General features: G+C 36.8%; 3 protein-coding genes across 4 annotated transcripts in view; 1 reads left to right on the top strand and 2 right to left on the bottom strand.

Annotated features, from left to right (window-relative positions):
* The window catches only part of LOC109034801 (coiled-coil domain-containing protein 97), a 72,052-nt gene that overhangs the window by 2,825 nt on the left and 46,301 nt on the right, over nucleotides 1–22,926 (top strand). The window contains exons 2-6 of one of the 2 annotated variants that reach the window (XM_019048151.2): nucleotides 244–593; nucleotides 2,045–2,220; nucleotides 3,822–4,208; nucleotides 5,609–5,851; nucleotides 18,979–19,047. In XM_019048151.2, the coding sequence (XP_018903696.2) occupies nucleotides 252–593; nucleotides 2,045–2,220; nucleotides 3,822–4,208; nucleotides 5,609–5,840 (1,137 nt within the window). In that variant the 5' untranslated portion in view covers nucleotides 244–251 and the 3' untranslated portion in view covers nucleotides 5,841–5,851; nucleotides 18,979–19,047. Of the gene's footprint in view, nucleotides 1–65; nucleotides 594–2,044; nucleotides 2,221–3,821; nucleotides 4,209–5,608; nucleotides 5,852–18,978; nucleotides 19,048–22,926 lie in introns of those variants that run through there. The other variant, XM_072304431.1, reaches the window with a different exon arrangement.
* On the bottom strand, nucleotides 6,329–11,167 carry LOC109034805 (protein broad-minded). Its single transcript, XM_019048155.2, has 5 exons — nucleotides 11,021–11,167; nucleotides 10,486–10,653; nucleotides 9,308–9,464; nucleotides 8,882–9,094; nucleotides 6,329–6,448 (listed from the first exon to the last, which is right to left on the bottom strand). Exons 1-5 carry the CDS (start codon nucleotides 11,041–11,043, stop codon nucleotides 6,335–6,337), a joined length of 675 nt encoding a protein of 224 aa, XP_018903700.2. The 5' UTR covers nucleotides 11,044–11,167; the 3' UTR covers nucleotides 6,329–6,334.
* Nucleotides 12,394–22,600, bottom strand: LOC140225458 (uncharacterized). The gene is made up of 6 exons (XM_072304455.1): nucleotides 22,565–22,600; nucleotides 19,819–21,863; nucleotides 17,521–17,669; nucleotides 16,759–16,944; nucleotides 15,076–15,302; nucleotides 12,394–12,831 (listed from the first exon to the last, which is right to left on the bottom strand). The coding sequence occupies exons 1-6, from the start codon at nucleotides 22,598–22,600 to the stop codon at nucleotides 12,496–12,498; spliced, it is 2,979 nt and encodes a 992-aa protein (XP_072160556.1). The 3' UTR covers nucleotides 12,394–12,495.

Raw genomic sequence — 22,926 nt, 5'->3', positions numbered from 1 at the left:
AAAACAAAAATATGTCATAACAGAATTTGACAACAGCGCATCGTGTATCTTTTGAGGTTAGTTTATTGTTTACCTCAGCGCTTGATTTTTGTCATGCTCCTTTGCAAGATTGTTTCGCTACAATTTTATCATTTTATCACACCAAGTTTTTGATAGCATGTGAATCCCTGCGTGTGAGTTCTATATTTCGATGCTAACCTGTGTTGAGTTTAAAATTGTGCATGTTTTGTTGCAATTTCTAAGGAAATCTCATGGAGTGTGAAGACCCAGCTTCTGGATCATCCACTGTTGACACCAGTCGTTGTTCTTCTCTGGCAGATCAGCAGAAAAACATTATAGATCAGGTTGTTTCAAGTGAAGGAGTCCACTTTAAAAGCCAACAAATCGGGGACCCTGAGCTGCAGGATACTGAAAAGAGGAAGATTGTAGAGGATGTTCTGAACCGAAGCCATGGTCTATTCCTGTCCAAGTTCGGACAACACTTGTGTCAAGAACACCTTGAGTTTTTTAGCAAACCGAATGAAGCGGAACAGTATGAAGTCGATTTCTACCTGAGACAACTTAGAAAAAATTTGAAGAAGAAAGCCTCGAAAGTAAGTGTATTACGCATTTCCATGGCCGTAGTCAAGAAAGTTCTCCTCATGTTTTGTGTTGCTCAAAGTAGAGTACCTGTATAGGGAGAGTAGCGACAGATCTGAAACTCCGAAAGTCCATCAGGCCTTCACCGATGCCTCCGCGAATAAAGTTAGGGCCCAAAAGGGCAGCCAACCTATGAATTTCGAATGTCCAGAGCGATTTACAAATACAATTGTTACGAACCGTCGTTTAGAAAGCATGTATTTGGTTTACTTTTTGCATAAATTTACTTATTTTTGCGAAAGAACGCTCATTTATGTACATTCTTAGCCATCTTGGTTAGGATTGAAATCTGTAGGCTGGCAGTGAAATTTTGTGTGTTAGAAGTTGCTCAGAAGGGTGGCTGCACTTTTGGGCCCTAAGCCCTCCATGAACCGATCTGTCGCTACTCTCCCTATACAGGTACTCTAGCTCAAAGGAAGCTAACCGATAGTTTCCTTTAAAATTCTCTTGTTTTTCTTCTCTTATTCAAAATCATCCTTCCAAAATTCCTAGGAAATAATTTGGTTAGTTTTCCTGTAATTGAGTGAAATATGCTTGGAGATTTTGGAATGTCGCATCAGAGAAATCGACAGTGTAAGTCGGCAATCACATAACTCGGTTTGCGATGTGGCAGACTTCCTGTCATACTTTATTTTTTAAATGGAAAACTACTCACTGGCAATTGTTTAAAACCGCTGTGATTTTTCTTTTCTGTGCAAAGAAAATTCTGCACAAACTTCAAGGAGTGATGTCAATTTGTTCTCCTCTAAAAAAATAACATAGAGGCACAGGTTTTCAGACAACGCAAACGATATATGTGGTTGCGGACTTGCACCGTCGAAATGCACTTTTTGGTCTTGGCTGTTGACTTATTGCACTTAAATGGAATGTAGGTTGAGGAATTGCTGCATAAATATAAGTTACAATGTTAGACAAGTCATTCATATCAAGTAACGGTTCGATGCAGGTCTTGCATCAAACTGTGACCGCTAAGCGTACTAGTAGTTAGACTAGAAAGAAATGTATCGCAGTACTGCAAGCTTTTTTTTTCATTTGTTCTTATTGATAAAAGCTATTTTTAAAAAAAAAAAAAATTGTGGAAGTCAGTCTTCGCCAGAAGTATCTCTTACAATTTGTCACACTGCGATGTCTCAATATTTTCTATTTTGCACTTGGTTTCCTCCATTATGTATGTATTTATATAGATTTTCAAAAGCGAGCTCATTGCATGTTGAGAAAAAATCTATCCCTGACTAGCTCTGGGAAAACACTACTCAACAGCCAAATACAGTTGTTTAGATAGCACCATTGATCAGAAGTGACCCAAACAAAACTTGGCCTTTGACCCAATGTTGCCATCATCTGTGTCTTCCATTTCACGTCACTTCCATCAGTTCATGTAATTGATGTCTCTTTATAATTACAGATGTGCATTAAAAATCGTCGATTTGATGCCCTCAAGAAAATGGTCACAGAAGGCACGTACTTTAGTGAGGAAGAAATGCGCAAGAGAAACCCACTCCTCTATGAGCAGCTTGTGGGCCAGTATTTGTCCGAAGAAGAAAAACGAATGCGGGAAGAAATCGACACCAGTAACATAACGTAAGTTTTATTAATTTTTTGTAACAAAGATTGCATTAATTATAATATTACCAAAGGAAGAGACTTTTTTTTTTTTTTTTTTTTTACCAATTTCAAATAGTCTATTGGCTTATCACACGCTCATTACCCAGAGACAAGAGACCCTCCACTGGCCTCCTAGCGACAGGTGGAAGCTTTTACTTTCGGGGTTTCAACAATTCCTTATGGACAATTATTAGGGAGCAACAGTCATCACCCTAGTTTCGGCTGTTGACTTACCTACATGGTCGATGATGAACTTCGGATGACGTCATGAGCCAAACAACTTTCTCAAACGTCGGCCATTTTCGGCTTGTTTGTGAAACGAGACTGTCAACACGTTGTTGAACATCAACCATGTAGGTAAGTCAACAGTAGAATGCTGAAGTCCCGAAAGTAAAAGCTTCCACCATGGCCAAGATACTAGTGGAGGGCCTCTTGTCTCTGTTATTACCCCAGCTCCAGGTGACCATTGCCTGAGACCATCAAACTCAGATCACCTGGCCGGGAATCGAACCTGGGACCTGTTGGTCATAGGGGCAGCGCTACAACCACTACACCACAGGATGCCAACTAATTAATTCGAAAAAAACTCGAAAGTGCTTGTCGTTGTTCGTAGGTACTGTTTTTTTGGACAGATTTAACCAAATTGCCTCCCAAGTTTTATTTTTTTTAACCGAGAACCACACAACGTAATGCCTGGAAACTTTTTCGAAAACTGTACTTACATTTCGCCTGACTTTCAAAGAATGTACTGAAGAAATTTCTAATTGGAATGTTGATTACTTTTCTGTCAAAACAACAAAGTATGAAAGGAAATCAGGCAACGTCTGATGTACAGACTGATTCCTCTTCATTATGTCTTTTTATGGTGGCGAGTATGAACCTAAGTGATTTTTTCACGATTTATATTAAGAAATCTCTTTTTTGCATTTCAATGCTTGAAAGTTAAAATATATTCTCATACCCACAAGTTTCTTGTATTCTTATGTAATTGAGGCATTTTTCTGTAAAAGGACGTATGAGGCTTCCAATGCTGCTAATATTGTGTAAAGTAGTTCTCCAGTTGTAAGTAACTTATCAGACAGTTCTGCCATGATTTTTCCGTGAATTTGCTCCAAGTTTTTCTCACCATTGTGAGGAAGTAAGTCGACTATGAATGAATTTCATCTCCTGGAAACGCTGTAAAATATTCCTCAATCTTAGCAGCATTGTAAGCCGTATTCGCCCTTTTACCAAAAAAAGTCCTCAAGCTTGCAACTATTTTAATCAATTTTTGTGTCCGAGCACTTGATATTTTCTCCTTGAAAAGGCACTGTTCAGCACTTTTATGAATTTGTAAATGCGTTTAGTTCCATGTGCGTTCATCTTAACTATTGTCACTCCCCATTTAAGTCACTCATGCAGGAAGCAGTAAATCAAATCATATTTTGTATTTAGGCATTTTTGTTAGTAGGTACATGGACTGTTTGATTTTTTTAATGTTTTCTATGTAGTTTGGAAATGCTCTCTTAGTGAGTATCTCCACAGAGGATTCATCTTGCCATCTGGTTGAGTGATAAATGTTTCTTCTTCCTTAACAGTATTGTTAATCTATTGATGGAGCAAATGGATCGGGAAGACTTAGAAAAACTGAAAAAAACTCAAGAGGAGGATGAAGATTGTGCTGAAGAAGAGGAGGACACGTCTGATGAAGAGGAAGAATCTGCAAACAAGACAAAGCCAACCCCCAGCTCTATTTCAAAGGTCACTCCAGCCGAGAAGAAGATTTTATGGGGCGAAATGGGCGGTGTAAAAAAAGAGGCACCAATCGGAAGAGCTAATTGGATCAAAAGTACCTGCGAGCTAGGCGCTAAGGCCTCCTCGTCCAACGAAATCTCAGATGAAGAGAGATCTCTTCTCTTTGACGAGTTTCGCAATAACATGTTTGAAAATTTTCTTCAAGGAAAGGACTCCGACTTTGATTACAGGTAAGATTCATATCTAGTGTTTCTGAGACACAGTTGAGATCAACTACCCTATAGCACTCTAGCTTTATCTGGATTCCAGATTTAATAATCTCTTCTTTGACCAATTAAACTACATTTTGAGAAAAGAAACCACCACTTCTAACTCATCTATAAAAGCACTTATCAAGCATAAAAAAACTAATGGCACATGTGTTGCTTCCAAAATGAGCCTGAAATATTGGTTCCTTATAGCAAAATGCAGTCAAATTTCTAACAAACAAACCCTGTAGCAAATTTACACCTAAGTACTTAATTTTTTAAGCTACCCACCATTAATTCTCAAACAAATCCATGATTTTTCTTCTCTGGGAACGAAGAAAAATTCAAAGAATGGTGTTTATTTGTTCTCTTTTAAAACACATAGTATAAGCACAGATTTTTAACATTGCAAACGAAATATATTGTTTGGGAGTTTCATTGTCGTTATGTAATAATGGATCACTATACAAGGTAAGAATTTAAGTAATCTGGTACATGTTTCTTAACCAGAATGTCACGTAGAACATGATGCGCACAACGAAAATTACTGAGACCAACTCATAACGAAGATATTAACGTTTTTATTTCACATTGGTTACGAGGAATTGGAACTGCCCGCTCACAAGAAACTCAAAGCTCTACGTGAGTCAAATCGCGCACTACAACGGTTTCAGCAAGCTTCTCAATCGAGCAATGTCCATTTCCCCCATGTGTTGTTCAAACTATTGGCAATTTGCTATAGCTGAGCCAAAGCGTCAAGATTGAGGTTGCCAGATTTTTATATCGCAGAGACTGTCATGATAACGTTTAGCGCTCGATGTGAATCTTGTAGAGCATTGAGTTTTCATGAGCGGGTGGTTTGAATTTACGCATCAAGAATCATTAATTATCTTCGTAAGGAGTTGATTTCGGTTATTTTCGTTGTGCGCATTGTGTTTTACGTGAAATTTTGGTTGAGAAACATGTTTCAGAATGCTGAAATTCGTACCTTGTCTAATGGTCCATTGAGCTTATAGTAATAGAGCTCTTTCCTGCTTTATGTAAATGCATAGGCTGTATTAGACGTTTTCCCACTAGAATCTACATGGTCCTCCCGCAGATTAAAGCTGTCTTACAAGCATACTAGATTGAAATTTTCTTTTTGTATCTTTTCTCCCTTGGGTTCATTACCTCAGACGCACACTTTCAAGTCGACCTTTTTTAAGAGTGAAAATTTCATCCCACTGAATTGAAATGTTCATCACTGATATTCAGGAACTAAAATACTAAATACTTACTATCTCCAGAATTGAAACATCTTCAGTATCTTTGTGATCTTTTTTTATTTTTAAATATTCATAATGTCATAATTACATTTTTTACCACCGAGTTTTTTATTCCAGTAAAGTTGATTGCAATCCTGAACTCGATGATATTGAAACAATGAATCAGGATGCTGAGGACAAGTATTTCGACTCTGAAACTCCAGAGACCGGCTCCGTGCGCAACATGGATGTAGACTCTGAAGAAGATGAATTTGAGAAATTTATGTCTCAAGTCAGGTCAGAAGAAAGAACCAACCATATTACAAGTGGAATCAAGCACTTAAACAGTGATCTAGGTGACAGTTTATGAAACCATTTCAGGTAAAGTCCTTGAACAGAAACATATTTATCTACAGGGTTGCCACAGTCAGAGAATACTGGAAAAACTGGTACATGCTAGAGAATTTTAAAAAGTCAGGGAAAACCTGGAAATGTCAGGGAAAATGATAGAAGAAATATTGTTTCGTTAGCCTATATTTGCTTTCTAGAATGGGTTTCACGTTTCGAACAACAAACTTTGCCAGAAAACTATTTCAAATGATGTGTTTGTAACCATCTGGCATAACTCGAACTGTCAGGAAATTTTACCGAAATGCGTCAGGGAAATTAGGAAAATTTCAAGGAATTTCATTTTCTAAATTCTGTGGCAACCCTGTCTTTTAGTTAAAATTGTATTCTATTTGAAATTTTACTTAGGAGACATGTATCGGATTGCTTAGATCTGCACTTTTTTTTGTGGTTCATCATACTAACAGATGCTTGCAGCTTGCGATGATCGATAAATCTTTTTCAAAGCTTGGGAGGCTATATATAGTCAGCCGTAAACTGAAGATTTTGTGATAAAAATGTGGAATATTTTTTATGGAGATGATTTAGATATCTGGCTTGATCTCCCAAATGATAATTGTGCATCACACCCTGAAAAAATAACAAATTTATATTACTCATTTGTGGAGTATTAAGGTCAGAGTGTCCACCATATACCACCAGTAAAAACCAAAAAATATCTGGAAACTTGATGTTATCAGGAAAATATCAGGGAATTGGTCTTGGATCAGGTATCTCCTACAGGGTGTCTGCAGGTCTGGAAAACCGGGAAAAATCAGGGAATTTGATCACTGTCTGGAAAACCGGGAAAAGTCAGGGAATTCGATCGAAAACCGGTGAAAGTCAGGGAATTTTCGCAATTCGAACATTTCGCGGCTATTTTTGCCCGTCACTGCCGAATTGGCCGAGTAGTGCACTTGCGTGGCTGATAAGGTAAACTGCTCTGTTCAACCAGTTTGCAACACGGCCGCTAGGTTCACTATAATGTGTGTTCGCTAACTTTAAAGATCGAATCGATCTGCCCTATTTAATTTATCTACTTAATTCATGCCAAATGGCAAGATAGACTAAATAGATTTGAATGAAGTTAACTTGCTAACAGCAGAAAATTACAGTAAATAATGATAGGAAACTAAGTTTTGAGCAGATGGTTAATCAATTTTTTCAATAAGTTAGGAAATTTAATGAAAGTGCTAGAATTTTAGTTTTTCTTTAACTGAGTAAAGAAATATTTAATGTCAACTGAATTTTGCGTGAAATTTTTCTGGTTCTTAAATCATCATGTTCACAACTGGTGCATCCACCTTGTAGAAATATTATTGGTGGATTATATTCTAACGAGCCAACGCTTGTTGAGTATAAGACAAATTCAATACCAACAATAGGTTCTGGAATCCACTGAATTAATTGACCTTAAAAAAAAAAAAAAAAAAAAAAAAAAAACCCGAATCAAGGAAATTTATCTAAAATCGAGAAGAGACTCGTATTTCCTCTTGATTATAGCAAAATCTACCTGAGTTAGGGCACATTTACAACTCTTGTTTTATATTTTAAGAAAAAGAGACTTGTTTTTTCAGGACACTAAGTAATATGCCAATATTTATGAAACCACCAGGGTGAACTATAGTTTGAATTTTCAAAAGTATACGAGGCAATATGTCACAAAGAGAGCGTAATAGAGCTTAAAAATTAAATTTTGAAGGTGAATTTTAGTCTTGAGTATACCATTTTGGAATTAGCTTTATTTTGAGTATTTAGGATCTCGTTCCTTTCAAAAGTATTACTCAACTCCTTCCAACGCCATGGTAATTCAGAATATGACTTTACGGGGTCATTCCTAAGGATAGTTTTTTTTATATATTTTCTAACTAGTTCATCGTATGGCTAAACCCAAAAAGTCAGGGAATTTTGTCATTTTTTGTCATGGAAAACCTGGAATTGTCAGGGAATTTCATTTTGAAAATCTTGTAGACACCCTGTCCTAGTACCTCAAACGTTTTCTAACCTCATACAGTTTAGCGGATGCAAAATTGAAACATTTGACTGAATTTATCAAAAATGTTGGCGTGTTACATATAAATCAAACAAGTGTCAATTTTTCTTTTAAAAATAAAAAAAATTGGTTTAAAATTCAGGAAAATCTAAGATGCCGTTTTAGTTGACATCTTGGCACTGCTCTCGAGTAAAATCATTCTCAAATTTCTATACAAATATAAAAAAACTGCATACAAAGTCCCAAGAATCTGAGAGAAGATGAGAGTGAACCTTAAGTTTTCATCAAAAATTTCCCTCCTAATTGCAGGGAAATTTCAGGGAGTAAGACGCTGCAAGAATGACAAGCACCATGTAAGTTGTCTAGTGATCGAGAAAAACAGGCGTCTTAGCAGAAGTCAGAGAGATAAAATTGGTCAAGGAGAGTCAGACAGAGAAAACACTTAACCGGGAGTGTTGCTAACTCTTGCATAATATTGTCATTTTTTGCATAACTTCAAGGCGCTTTGATACAGAGCCCTGCAGCGTTTTCTCCTGGTTTGGAGTGAATTTTTCTCGCGAGAATTCAAGTACCTACCACCCCTGTACTTTGCACTGAGCTGTATTTCTTTTTTCACCTCTTTTTATTTGAAAAAAAAATTCAGGGAATATCTGAAAAGTCAGGGAGAAGGAAACAAATATTTAGGTAGACACCCTATCAGGGGTAAATTGTCCAAAATTTAGACTACAATTTATTTAGAAACAAGGCAGTTCTTAAGAAAAAAAGAGAATAAACTTTTTCTCATATATTAGACATACTTTCAATAAAATTTATGCATTTGGTTTCTCACTCCATGGTTTCATATAGGGCGTTGCACTTTCAGTAAATAGTTTTACTTTTTTTGTGATTTTCCGTTCCTCTTATCAATGTTGACTTGAGCTTCTGCATTCCTGAAGATTGATTCTCAGGTTGAATTGAATTTTTCCGTTTTCTTATCAAAAATAAATAGTAACAATTAAAGTTTGACTGAGAAGTTTTTTGACCGAACTCACCATCAAAGCATCAAAGAAATTGTCATTTTGATCAGACAGGAGCAGTGATTCTTGGGAGCATTTCAAAACACTGATTGAATAATAAATCTGATAGTCAACAGGATAAAGAACTATGAGGAGAATCCATTGGAGTATCTCGTTCCATTGCAGCTGATTTAAGAAACACTGCCTCATCCAAGACTGGTAAACCAACCACCAAGAAACTCCCTTTGTCTGCAAAAAATAGTTGAAGTCACATCGCACGGTGTTTTTGATTAAATAAAAAATAGCACAAATTATTTAAAAAGAGGAGATGAATCTGAAAATCATCATGCATCATTATCATAATTGCGCCCTCAGGGGGTTGGGCCAGTTGATCTAATATCTAAACTAAGAGAAACTCTTGAGTTACAACAATTCACTCCAAATGAGACATTAAGATCTTACCTGGAAGAGGAAGTATATTTTAGGTAGCTCAGCAGACAACAACCACTCGATCAGTTGACCAAACATGCTCCACGATTGGCCTCTTTTCCCAGCCAGTTGTAGCCAAGAGTACACAGTAGATGGAAAAGCTGATAATAATGATAGAATCTGTAAACTCCTGTAAGGAACAAAATACGTCGATAGATAGTCAGAACGGAATCTCGAGGCTGTATATACTGGGTTTTTTGATGGGTTCTCAATGGCTCAGTGATACCTTTTTCTTTAAATTCATTTCCTGAAAGCACGGATAGTGAACTAAGCCTCTGGGAACTTTTCAAATTTTTTTAACCCTAATTGGTAAAGAAACCCCGTTTTGAAAATGCCAAAAATGGGGCCTGTTTGAATCTATATTTTTGGTGGGTTTTGATGATGTAGCCAGATGGAAAGAAACGGTGTTTGCTGATTGGCTGAACTGAGCTTCATGCATCGCCTTGCTACGTCAACTCGACTGTCGGCTTTTATTATAGTCATAGCTTTTACTCTTGTCAAAAATGCTGTTTTGAACTTCTCAATGAACTTTTTTTTATTTTTCACAAACTTTAATACTTGAAAACTGTATTATAATCCTGCAAAAATTCCTTGCCACTACCCAATTGAACTGTTTAGTTTTGAAAGGGCCTAATTACCAAGAGTTAAGTTTACAAAAACTAAGAAAGAACTGTGACTATTTAAGAATAATCTTGAGACCATCAACATGTGTAATAAAACTGTGGTCACGGTAGCAGAATCAAATAAATTAGGCAAGTAATTACAATTATAAACTTTTGGTAGATTGCCGTCTTGACCAGTGCAATGATTACAGTAAAAAAGAATGAATTTGCAATCACATCATTAGATAGCATGTTTTAACGCGCTCACTGATATTTTCAACCTTCAGAAACACTTTGCATTAGGAAGGAAGCCAAACTCTCTATATTTTCCCCTCATCAAATTTGGAATACATTTTTTTTAAAAATAAATGAATTTAGAAAACAATTTTATATTTTTATCAAATTGTTCCGTATAATGCCGCGTTTATCCTGAAATGACAGGAATTCAACAGCTTAATTTTGAAAATGGTGGCTGTTACATCTTTTTTCCACAAAGAATTCAATTAATTGATGAAATGAAATGTCAGAATTTTTTTAAAATATACTCACCGATCTATGTTTCCTGAGCAAATTAAAAAAACAGTCGCTGAGAACCAGTCAAATTGAACGGAATTTTCGGGGGGAGGTGTAAAATACGTTTCGCAACGACTTAGAAATTGAACATAGTTCTCCTTATTATCCTTGTTTTCGTTCAGCAAGTTATTCTTCTCTCCGTACCTGCAAAACATTCCGTCTTTTATTTTCTCAAATTAATCTACCACAGAAGTTCAGACGAAATATTATTTTTCCCACTTCGAGTTCAGAAAAGATCTGTCTCAACTGTAGCTCAAATGTTGGTCTAAAAAAACGCTTAAGATAATTTCAAGATCATTTAGAAAAAAAAAATAATAATAATTAATGTGCATCTCGAAATCATTATGAAAGTGTGCTCGATAAAAATTCAAAGCCTTTTCTTACCAGTGACAGGTTTTGAAAACTGACCGGTAAAGTTACTCAAAAGAAAAATGTCATGAAAGTTTCATTTTCGTTTGATTCCGCCATTCATTCGATTTAAATGAATTGAAACATGAAAGGATAACATTACCTTAAAACTAGAGATACAGCCATCTCATCAAATTTCGATAATTTGGATAAATATTTTTTCTCCAAAAGAGACCATTGGATGCTTTTACCCGCAAGGTAACCGCCACATTTTGACACCTGTTCCACAATATCCAAGACAGTAGAGCACTGAAAAACGTTCCAACGTAATTACTTTTTAACACCATTAATTTGTAATGAAATCCAAGCAGCAACCTCAAGTCCGATCTCATTGGAGAACGGAATTGTGTATGACTCCTTCGGAAAATGCTTGAAAACAAGTTGAGTTTCAATCATGAACAATTATCTCGAACCTTGTTTTATGACGTATATTCTCGTTTGGTTTGAGGTAACGTCAGAGTCAGGGATTGTAGTTCCTTGTATTGTCGTTCCTCGATTTATATACCGGAAAATAAAGTTCTGTCAAACTGAGCGTTCGGTGTTCCATTCGGTTTGTCAAACCAATTTTTTGATTGGTGTAACCAAACGTTCAGTTCATGTAACTGAACTTCTTTCAACAGTTCTTTTTACCTCTTAAGTTCAGTTATACGAACCGAACGTTTAGCTACACGAACTGAAAGTAGGTTTGCCGACCCGAATAGTTGGGATGATTTAGAACACCATGTTTTCCTTCATTTTGTGGATGTACAATTTTACCTACTTGGGAGTCAAACTAGTTGTATCGCGTGTTTTGCTCTATCCATCTTTTCTACTCCTGCGTTAAAGTCGCCGAGCAAGCAAAAATGAGATCATGTTCTCCTTCACTTTCCGTATACGCAATTGCACCTATTTAGATGTCGAAGTAGTCGTATCACGTGTTGCGCCCCATCCAACTTTCCTACTCTAGCGTTAAAGTCTCCGCGTCAACCGGAAAGAGGCCCCGAGTTTAATTTTGATTATATGCGAGTCAATTTTGTTGCTTTATAATTTAGTGATATACCTAGTGATTTGTGACCGGACTTTCGTGACCGGATCTATGGAAAGGGACCCGAGAGAGAATTTTCCTTTACTTCTCGCAAAAGCTGAAACTACGTTACTCTACAACCTAATAATGTTTGTTTTGGAACTTAAAAACTAAAATCTCCTACCATTCTGGAGCTTTTAGGATCAAACTTGCGCCAAAATTTAAAGATTTTTTGACTTTAAGGCCCCTTTTTGTTGATCTGGTCACATCTTTGAAAATATTTTGAAATAGGCACTGCTTTTGAAAACGTTACAATGTGCAATTTTACACTGTCATAGTTCTCAGGACGTGATTTAATCTCAATCTATTCTCTCAGTGATATTTTTCTTTTGCTGAATCCCTACTTTCATTATTTTCCTTTTTTTTTTTTTTTTTTTTTTTTTTTTTTTTTTTTTTTAGTTTGTAATGATAGAGACTCATGTAGTCAGCATATTAGTCAGTTTTGGATTTTTTCATATTAGGTACTATTCACTCTTAAAATTACAAACGTTTTTCGTATGAAGCAACCGTCAAGTCTACATCAAAATTTTCATACTTGCCTTCACTTCATCTTTGAGGGTGCTGAGAAATGTTTTCCGCAAATTTTTCAGCCATCCTAAATCATGCAAGCCTTTTTTTGTATCGAATAGGAATTTGTTCAAATCGTTGAGCTGCTTTCGCTTTTGAACAGCGGTCTTGAATTTCTGCTCGGATTGCAAACTTTCCGAGTGAGTTAGTGAAGAAGAGTATATTCCTGGACAGCACGACAAGTTATTCAGTTCGTTGCGCAGGAGACTGCACTCATCAATTATGATTTCCCGAGACTTTTTGAAATTGTTTGTCGCAAAGTTCTCCATATCAGTCATTCGTTCCTATTTGAAACCAACATTTTCTTTCGATTACCACTAAATCTACTTACATTTTTTATCGATATATTTAATTGGCTCTTAGTAAGAAAAATCAAGAGTATGAGACTATGAGATTATTTTTCACATCAGAGATATGTTTGTTTGTCTAATTACCGCTCAGTGGCGTGGCGTGAATTACGATATATCGATTTTTATGCCATTTAAACCTATGGAAAAGGATCGATAATTAGGGTGTTTGCAGCGAACACCTCAATAATCGATTCTTTACCCTAGGTTTAAATGGCACAACAATCGATGTATCGCAATTCACGCCACGCCTCTTTTTTCCACTGAGCTCACATTAGTTTTTTTCCGAAATGTTACTATCAGATGCTTTTCACGCATAAACTCGCATTAATCATGAAGGCTTACCAATATACAATGGATAGAAGGATAGATTTTATTATCGTCTGGTGCTACCTTACAAAAATTAACACCAATCACGGTGGTTTTTATTTTGCAAAGATTTCAAATATTTTTTACTGATAGATTCATGTCCCATGCTTTTTTGGAGATGATTTTTGGCCTTTTCAAATAATATTTGGACGCACTTCTGCCAAACGGAACTATGTACATTGAGACATAAGCCCTGAGACCCATAAGGATACATGCAACAGGGCTCGTGTCACAATGCACATAGTTCCGTTTGGCAGAAATACATCCATTCATAACACGAGACGCTTTAAAACTGAACAAAAATCAAGTATGTCGACGGTGAAGCTCTCTCAAACTCATTCTCGTTTGCGTGTGTCAAAATTTTCGCTCCTTTTTTAATTTTTAAAAAAAAGAGAACAAACCAACATTATTTTTTGGAGTTTTTTCATTTGGGCCACTCATAGAAGAAAAATCACGGAAGTTTTCAAAAATTTAGGTTGAGTTGCTCTCAATTTAAAAGATAAAATATGACAGGAAGTCTGCAACGTCGCAACCAAGATACGTGATTTGGGAATTGCCTTTTCGGTATGTCGGTGTTCATTTTATGTATGAGGAAATGTCTATCGCATTAAGAAAAAAATATGTGTGGGATTTTTGCATGGAAGAAATGCTCTTGCTTCGAATCATAGTTTACTGTCGTCAAGTCATTAATTTCCTAATGCTGATCAGCGATGAAAATGCAGGAACGCGTATTTTATCTGCATCATTTTTTTCAATATTTGCCTCCATTTTATTTCATGGAAGGAGAATGAACGAATAACGCTCCTTGAAATTTCCTTAGAATATTCCTGATACAGAGGAAACAAATAAGCGAAGTTCTCAAGGGATGACGTTCAGATTGAATTTTCCCATTTACAAAAGAAAGGGTGACAGGAAAGTCTAATACGCTGCAAACCAAGATATCAATGGTGAACTCCCAAACGTCGGTTTGCGACGTTGCAGACTTTCTGTCGTACTTTATGTTTTAAATGAAGAACTACTTGACGTCAATTCTTTAAAACCGCCTTTATCCTCTATAATGGTTCTAGGAGGTAAATTCTGTGAAAATTTTAAGGAATAAAGTTGATTTGTTATACTTCAAAAAATTAAAAGCGAGTGGAGTTTCTGAAACATCGCAAATGAGTCACGTGGTTTGAGAGTTTCACCGTGGATATCGACGGTGAAACTACCAAACCACGTATCTCGTTTGCGGTGTTTAAAAATCTACGCTCACATTTTATTTTTTGGAAGTAGACCAAATCAATATCATTCCTTGAAATTTTCACAGAATTTTCTCCGCGCGAAGAGGAAAAATCACAGAAATTTTCAAGACTGGACGTTAAATAGTTTTTCATTTAAAAAATAAAGTATGACAGGAAGTCTGCGACGTCGCAAACCGAGATACGTGGTTTGGTAGTTTCACCGTCGATATGTATTCTCACAGTCTTACAGTGTTGCCATTTTGTTTTACCAAAGATTCCGGGTTTCCGGAATTAGTCCCTAAGTTCCGCGAAAAATTCTGACTTTTAAAAGTTCCGGGAAAAAATTCTGCATCAAATTTGATCCAGTAGTCGGTCAAAGTAATGCAAAGCCCCGAAATTTCGGAAAAAATCGAAACAAAGCTAAGAATTCCGGGAACAGTTCCGATCATTGCTGATCCAAAAAGCTGCGCAATTTGGAATTAGGTCCAGAAAATGGCAGCGCTGCAGTTTCCATTATCGTTCGTAAAGATAAAATGTGCTCAGAGTAAACGACATGAGTGCTGTTTTTTATTCAGAAAAAAAGTATCGGTACCTGCAAATTGAATTTGAGCGACAGGCAAATGCATATATCAATGTTTTGGAAGAGCACTCGCAATGCGCTGAGGGCAATGAAGTGAAAAATGCTTTGACTGTCTGAATAGTAAAATAGATTGCACGGAATGACATACAGGACGCTGACACGGTTCAGCTCCTCCTCTAAATTTAAAATTGAGTCCTCCGCGTCCGGTTCTTTAATCTGAGACACAATTTCTTTGAACGCTGAAATCATTTTGAAAGCAAACATTTCATCATAATCAGAATGAAGCTGTTTCATGTGTAAGGGATTTGCGATCTAACTACTTTGTGGTAATTTAGATTTCGCGAGACATGATTTTGCCACTGGTTTGCTTATGAACCGCTACTTTCAAGCCCTAAAAAAGCTCTTAAAGTTGAGGCTGTAATGGAGAGGATCCCTCGCATTACGTTAAAAGTCCATAAACTCCCCATGCACAGATAAGGAGCAAATACATTAACAGGATTACCATTTTGTTCGGGGACTCAAAAGCTAGAAATACTGTAATGGAGCTTTTGCATTATGTGGGGGCCTTGCAATTTAGGCACGTTTTCTTACCTGAATTCTCGCGAGAAACACGATGGTGCCACTGGTTTTCTCTGAAACGAACTCCAAAGCTCAAAGGAAGCTCTCAAAGTTGGGATCGTAATGGAGGGGATACCCCACGATATGCTGTAAGTTCACGTCTATATCCAGTCAAACTCTCCATGTAGGTAAAGAAAGGGTGCAAACGCATTAGCAGGTTGCCACTCTCTTTAGGGATTCCAGAACTGAAAACACGCAATCCTTGCTAATGTATTTGCTCAATTCGCCCCCTATCGTTGCATGGAGAGTTTGACTTGATATAGACGTGGACTCCCAGGATAGCATGGGATACCCTGTCCATCACGGCCTCAACTTTGAGAGTTTATTGAGCTTTGGAGTAGTTCGATTCAGAACAAAAACCAGTGGCACTATCGTGTTTCTCGCGAAATTTTACACAAGAAAGAGTGCGTAAATTGCAATTCCCCCCCCCCCCCCCCCAATGCAAGGACTCCATTCTGCTGATGTGTATTTGCTCCCAATCTGTGTATGGAAAGTTTGACTAGATGTAGAGGAGGACTCTCAACGTAGCGTGGGGTATCCCTTCCATTACGACCTCAACTTTGAGAGATTTTTTTGAGAATTTCCGTTTAAATGAAAATAATCTCCCTCAAAGTTCGTCTTGTCAAAGTTTTCGGGACGCAGCAAATTTGTTCAAAATTCAGGGTTGCCACAGTCAGGGAATACCGGAAAAACCGGGAAATGTCAAGAAATTTTAAAAAGTCAGGAAAAACCTGAAAATGTCAGGGGAAATGTCGAAAGTGTCAGGGAAAAATTGTTAATTTACCTTTTTTCGCTTTCTAGAATGGATTTAAAGTCTAGAACAACAAATTTTGTCTGGGGGCTACTTCAAATTATATCTTTCTGGCCAGTCGGCATAACCTCAATTGTCAGGGAATTTTACTCAATTAATGTGTCTGGGAAATCAGAGAAATGTCAGGGAATTTTCTTTTCTAAATTTCGTTGCAACATTGAACATTTGTATCGTTCCATATTTTTCCTTCGTTCTTTCGATTCATCATAAAGTAAATAGTGAAATTGAATGATTACAAATTAATCCTTTCGCAGTGTTGACTTTACCTTCACTCGATAAAGAAATAATGAAAATGATGCTCATAAATGCTCGGTAGATTTCTTTTTGCGTAGTTGTGAAACCGGTCATATAAAACGCCTCAGACTGCAGCAGATTTTGGAACGGGCGAATTGTAAAGTAATTATATTGGATTAAAGTCTCCAAGCTTTTTTTGCTGTTTATTGCATAAGAAACTGAAACAGAGAGAAACGCGCAATTTTAATACACTTTGTGACAGCAAAAATTCTGCCCTGCTGAAGGAAGAACGCCGTGTTAGCCATCAGGCGTTGCCAAATTGTCTTCGTAAAAAACAAATTTTCAAGAAAAATTGTGAATATTTCTCCTCCGATTTTTCGGAGAATTTTGTTCGAAATTGTATTTAAAAAATCCGAAAATTTCGAGGATAAATATTTATAATTGTCCTCAAAAGTAGATATTTTCTGAGAGGAAATTTCGCAACGTTCGAATGGTAATATATAAATTTAAGTATATAAATTAATCAAATATATAAATTATTAAAATCAATAATAATTACAATTATATTAATAAAAATATAAAATTATAATCTATAAATCAAAATTTAATTAATATATAAATTTAATTCAATAATTGAAAAAGTTACGAAGTATCCATCGTTTCTTTTGCCCATCGCGGTAGAAGTCAATTAATAGTAGTCGATAAGTTAAAATACGAGAGTTTTTGGGCTTCAGTCTCTCACCTATAGATGAACACAGTCACGAAAATGCACAAATAATTTAAGATATCCTCACCGAACAGTCGTAAACTTGGTTCATTCCACTGATAAGCATTATCAGTTTGAAAGTCTTTACAGAAAATATCCGCCGGAAGCCCTTTTCTATCCAAAAACGGCATTCCAATCGGTGAACACTGGATGGATTGTAGGAGATCCTTGATGACCCTATTGAAAGACAAACCAGAATTACCATTCGAACAAAGTGATCTGCCATTTAAACCTATGGAAAAGGATCGATGAACAGGGTGTTCGCAACGAACACCTTAAAAATCGATTCTTTACCATAGTTTCAAATTGGGAAGTATCGATAATCGATCTTTCACGCTTCGCCACTGATTCCTATGGAACTCAGGGCTCATGTCAGAAGGGATATAGTTCCGTTCGATTTAAATATGCCCTTTTGTGAGTTTGATCATTTCTCCCCCCCCCCCCCCTAAAAATGTAACACTCTGGCTGTCTAACTAATGTTGGTAATTCTGCAAAGTTGGAGGTTCCGTCTGCCCTACACAGACGTCTTGAAGCAACAAAAAAAAATAAATAATAAATAAATAAAAAATAAAAAATAAAAAAAAAAAAATCCGGAAAAACGGTTTGCACGGGGTGAGTCTATGGTCCGTGTGGACTGAAAATCGCGAACAATCAAAATCTTGGCTGTTCCTACTTTCGAGTTATCGCAATTTGAAATTTTCATGGTAAAAGCAAGTTTTCTTTTGATTTTGATCCGCTTTTTTATCTAGTTGTCCATTGAACCGGTGTTGATCGGCTCCCGTTTTTATATTTCGTTTGACTCATGTCGAACGAATACATACCCTCTCGTTGCATGCAGATGCAGACTTCCTATCATACTTTTTTTAACTGTACAATTTACCTTCTGCTGCGTCTGCAGCAATTGTTGTTGCGAATACGAATATGTTGTGCGTGCTGATTTCGCTCATTACATACTCGACTCTCTGAAGGCGTTTTATGTGCGCAAGTAGCGCAATCTGTTGGAGGACAAACGAAGTGGTGATTGAGCGATTCATTCAATCTCACATCTGTTGTTTTCCAATAGATCAGCATACACGCAACAACAATTGCTGCGGACGCAGTTGAAGGCGAATCGAAAACAACCGTTAAGTGCTCGTTGAAAAACATTTTAGCTCTTTAATTAATATTGTTACCAAGAGAGTTGTATTTTATTGGCTTTTTATGGGGGATTCTCGAAAAACTTTTCAACATAAACTAAAACTTAAACTAAGTTTACTTGCGAAATAAAATATATCGCGCCACAAATTTTCATTTTTTGCGGGAAGTATATTATACAATTTATTGTATATAATTTTTCGCACGGTTAGAAGTGACTCCACTACATATAGAATAAGGACTATTTGTAATTATGTCATGCTGACACTTGACTTAAGTCATTTCATCTCTGTCGCTCTTGCTTGATTCGCTTCAAAGATTGGAAAATAATAAGTTTTATTTTCTGTTTCAGTGTGCCTGACTCAACTTGGAATTCGATGATTATCATCTTGTTATTCCTCTGCAAACACCTATCTGTTTGGTGAGTGACACATTTTCATATCATACAAATAGAGCGTACGAGTTTTAGCCTCTCTGCGCTTAGTTTCTTGGTGCTTCAGGACACCCCTCTTTTCTTTTCTTCTTGTCTTGAGTTTTCATCACATTCCCAATTGTTTCAATCCTCATTCATGCATTTTCAATGGGCAACTAGACAAAGCTTGAACCAGGAAAAATTATTACATATTTTCTCTTCAAAATTGCACTTAGAAAATAATCCACGTGATGGGAAGTTTGGAATTCAACTCTTGAACAAAATATTATCAAGTATTTTTAACAAGGATACCATGAAATTTATTTTTGTACTTTTGGCATTTAAAACTCATATCCTGTTTAGGAGTTGATCTTTCCATGAACTTCTCTTGTGCAAGCCGTTTTCCTCGTGAAGGTTGTGAGAGAAAAGGTGTTGCGTATTGCTTCTAATTCATGCCCTGTCTAGAAGCCCATCGTCATTTTTGATATCTGGTATAGCAGGCTGATTTTTGAAATCGATAGAAAAAAATGATAGACGACAAAGACAAAGAGAACTGTTGGTTGAAATAGTTGCTTAAAATAGACTAAGGGGAACAATGATCAACTAACTATAGGGTCTCTTGTAGGTTACGGTTAGTTAGTCTATCACTTACCTCCTTTGCTCCATTTTGTTCCATTGGTCTCATTTTGGTCTATTAGCTTTGTCTATCAAGTTCAATAATCAGCCCGCAGGTCCTCGTCAAAAATCCCGGGTAACCGCATGAGACTATCATATATTTACCTTTTAATGGTATTTTCCTCTGACCTGCCAGCATTGTGACACTTCTCCCGAGTCGAGCAGAAATCCTGAGTTATAAGGCTTGTAAGTTGGAAGACGTCAAAGATGATCGAATGCAAGTACGAATGCAGAAGAATCAAAGTATCGGGTAGAGTAAAAAACTTGAGAACAATCTCGAGAAGTTTCTCTATCACGGACAAATCGTCTGTACTGTGTGTATTCATATAAACATGGACATACTGAACGATGACTTTCACGGAAATGTTTTCGTCCACTATTAACTCGAACGACTTGTCTGACTTCGCAGTGTGAACACTCTCACAGCCGGAATTGGATCGTTTTGATCTCGAGCTGTTCGATTGAGAACTGTTCGTACTCGTGGTGCTCATTGTTCGATCGCTTGACAAGTTATGAGAGCTACTTTGAGCAATTATGAAAGCGCTGACAGACGGGCTGTCGAAGACTTTGTTCAGAAATGCAGCGTAAGGTTTTGAAATGTTCTCGGAGCTTCTTAGCGGCGCAAAAATTTCGACTAAAATCAATCTCAAAGACTCCGTATTCTCAGTGGGAAGCATCTTTACAACACAATCTGCGACAGTGTCGATTAATTTTTCGGAGAAAAATGTGGTCCTAATCTTTTCGAATTCTTGGAAATTTTGTAGAAAACGCACCATTATTCCCACGAAAGACTCATAATTTATGGATTTATGTTCCGAGCAAAAGTTTGCGAACATTTTCTTTCCCTCGCTGTACTGACATACGTGAGAAAACATTGAAATCGTGTGAACGACCATGGCGTATTTAATCGTCAAAAGCTTCACGGACCCGAGAGTAGCCGCCTGTCGCTCAGCAGGTATCGGGATACTCGTGTCGGGGAGTTGGAACCACTCGAAAACCTGCTCGATTTTGTGTCGGAAAAACTTTTTATTCTCCTTGAAAACACTCATCGCAACTTGACGCGATTTCAAATTGAATAGAAGTCTCGTCAACCAAGAAGCACTCGGATCTAATGCAGATAAAAATGCGTACGGGCACAGAGTCTCTGTCTGGTAGATCTGTTTCAAATCGGTCAGATTGAAAGGGTGGACGAATATCAAATTAACAAAACAACTGAGAACCTCGTGGAGAACTTTATCGCTGACGCGCATAAAATTGTGACCGATATGTTTCAAAATGTCTACCAAAGATACAAAAATATAAACGGTTCTCCTGGCGATCTCATCATCCACGTTGATCTCCAAGTGAGGGAATTTTTTGAAATGATATTGGTAGTATAGATGCTCGACTAGATTCTTGACGGCCTCCTGAAGAAAAAACGCCTTCATACTTGAAGCCAGTTTCGAGTGGATTTGGAGTGTGATCGAAAATATTTCCGAATTTTCATCCGTCAAGTTTTTCTTCAATTTTTTTAATATGTCCATCCATGAGTCGCAATCGATATCGTCGAAACTTTGCAGATTCGCAAGAATTTTGAGGTATTTTAATCGCATATCCGCGTTTTTATCGTTTCCGATACAGTGTACAATATCATGACACGCCTGAGACTCGATTATCGATTCTTGTGCTTCATTGAAGTATGTTAAAGTCATGTTGCTCGGTTCCGAAGTTTCACTCTCGTTTTCGCCTTCACAGGGCAACGGAAAATTTACGTATGACTCTTTGCCTCGGAGAAATTCCCGCAAATTTTGCTCGATTTTTTGGTGATGCTTATCGAATAGTAGTTTGGAAATATTGTAAGCTTCTGCTTCCCACGCTGAAGGATCGATTTCTGGTAAATTTTGTATTTCTGAATCGAGATCACCGGCAACAAATTCTTCGATGGTATTCGAAACATATTTCATAACTGAAGGGTCAACATTTAAGGGTATATCTGTTTTTTTGGCACCTAATTGCTCGTTACCAAGCTTGGGTGATTTATCATCAAAAGGCTGATCGCTTGAATTATCCTCAGTATTATCCTGTGAAAAGAAACAAAAACTCTCAAAAAGAATGGAGCCCAATAGGAGATCTAGAGAAGCATTTTTCTTTTTTTCTTTTGAATAAAATGGCTGTCAACAAAATATTTTACTTTTACTGAAATAAAGAATTTTGAACACAAAAATATCAGCAGGTTTTCATTTTCAACATAGAGGCACTAAGTGGCTCTAATTATCAACACCAGCTGAGTAAAAAATCAAGAATAAGAAGAGAATTGTCTGACCAATGTTGGTAACTTTTCCCAGTTTTTTTTGGTCTTCCGAAAAGTTCGGTTGAGGAGAGTTTGGTGTGAGCAAAGACAAAGAATCTAGGTTTACAGAGAAGAAAATACTTAAATGATCCAGGACATTGAGCTCATGGAATTGAATGAAGTTTAAGTTCTTGTTCTTTTCAAAAAGAAATTCACCGTAGATTAAAATTTGTGAGCAAAAATACAGAGCTATTGAAAATTGAATATTCTCCGTCGCAATGTTCCAAAATTAACGCATGTTAAAGGGAAACAAACCTATACTTTTGTCTGAAATTTTCACTGAGTATTCTTTGTAAAACGAAAATCAGATCGAAAGAATTGTAAATAAAAATTATTGTTCAGTCACCTTACAATAAAATAAATCTTTAAAAAAAGTCACCTTAAAGAATGAAATCTAAGGATAAAGCTACAGCGTCATAAACTGAGGTACCTACTTGCTTTGTCCCTTAAACCGGTGGTTAAGAATTAAGGCACTTACATTTACTTGACACTCAAGACGTTGAAAATTGTTGCAATGCTTACCTCATGATGATTCTTCACGGTGCCCTGATGATACATGGTAAATATTCAATTGATGCCTATCGATTATTAGTTTTCACTGCTTCAAGAACTCGGAACCTTCTAAACTTAAGTCAGCATTTTAACTCTTAGATCATTCACGTCTCTCGTCTGCCGTGAAAGATTCGTGAAAATTCGTTAAAACTGAAACACCGAGCTTAACCTGTTTGTTGTCATGAGTGTCGTTGTTATTCAATGTTTTGATATCGGGAGCGGCCGGTGTTCCCATGGTTACCGCGCCACAGTTCTCGATTGTGATTGGCCAATTCAACCGTGTTGAGATGTTGGCGCGAAATTTGAATTGACGCGTCCTTTTCAAGCTGCGC

Source organism: Bemisia tabaci, chromosome 9, assembly GCF_918797505.1.
Source record: "Bemisia tabaci chromosome 9, PGI_BMITA_v3".
Taxonomy (NCBI): Eukaryota; Metazoa; Arthropoda; class Insecta; order Hemiptera; family Aleyrodidae; genus Bemisia; species Bemisia tabaci.
The sequence above is the reverse complement of the archived record's forward strand: the minus strand, read 5'-3'. Positions and strand labels throughout refer to the sequence as shown.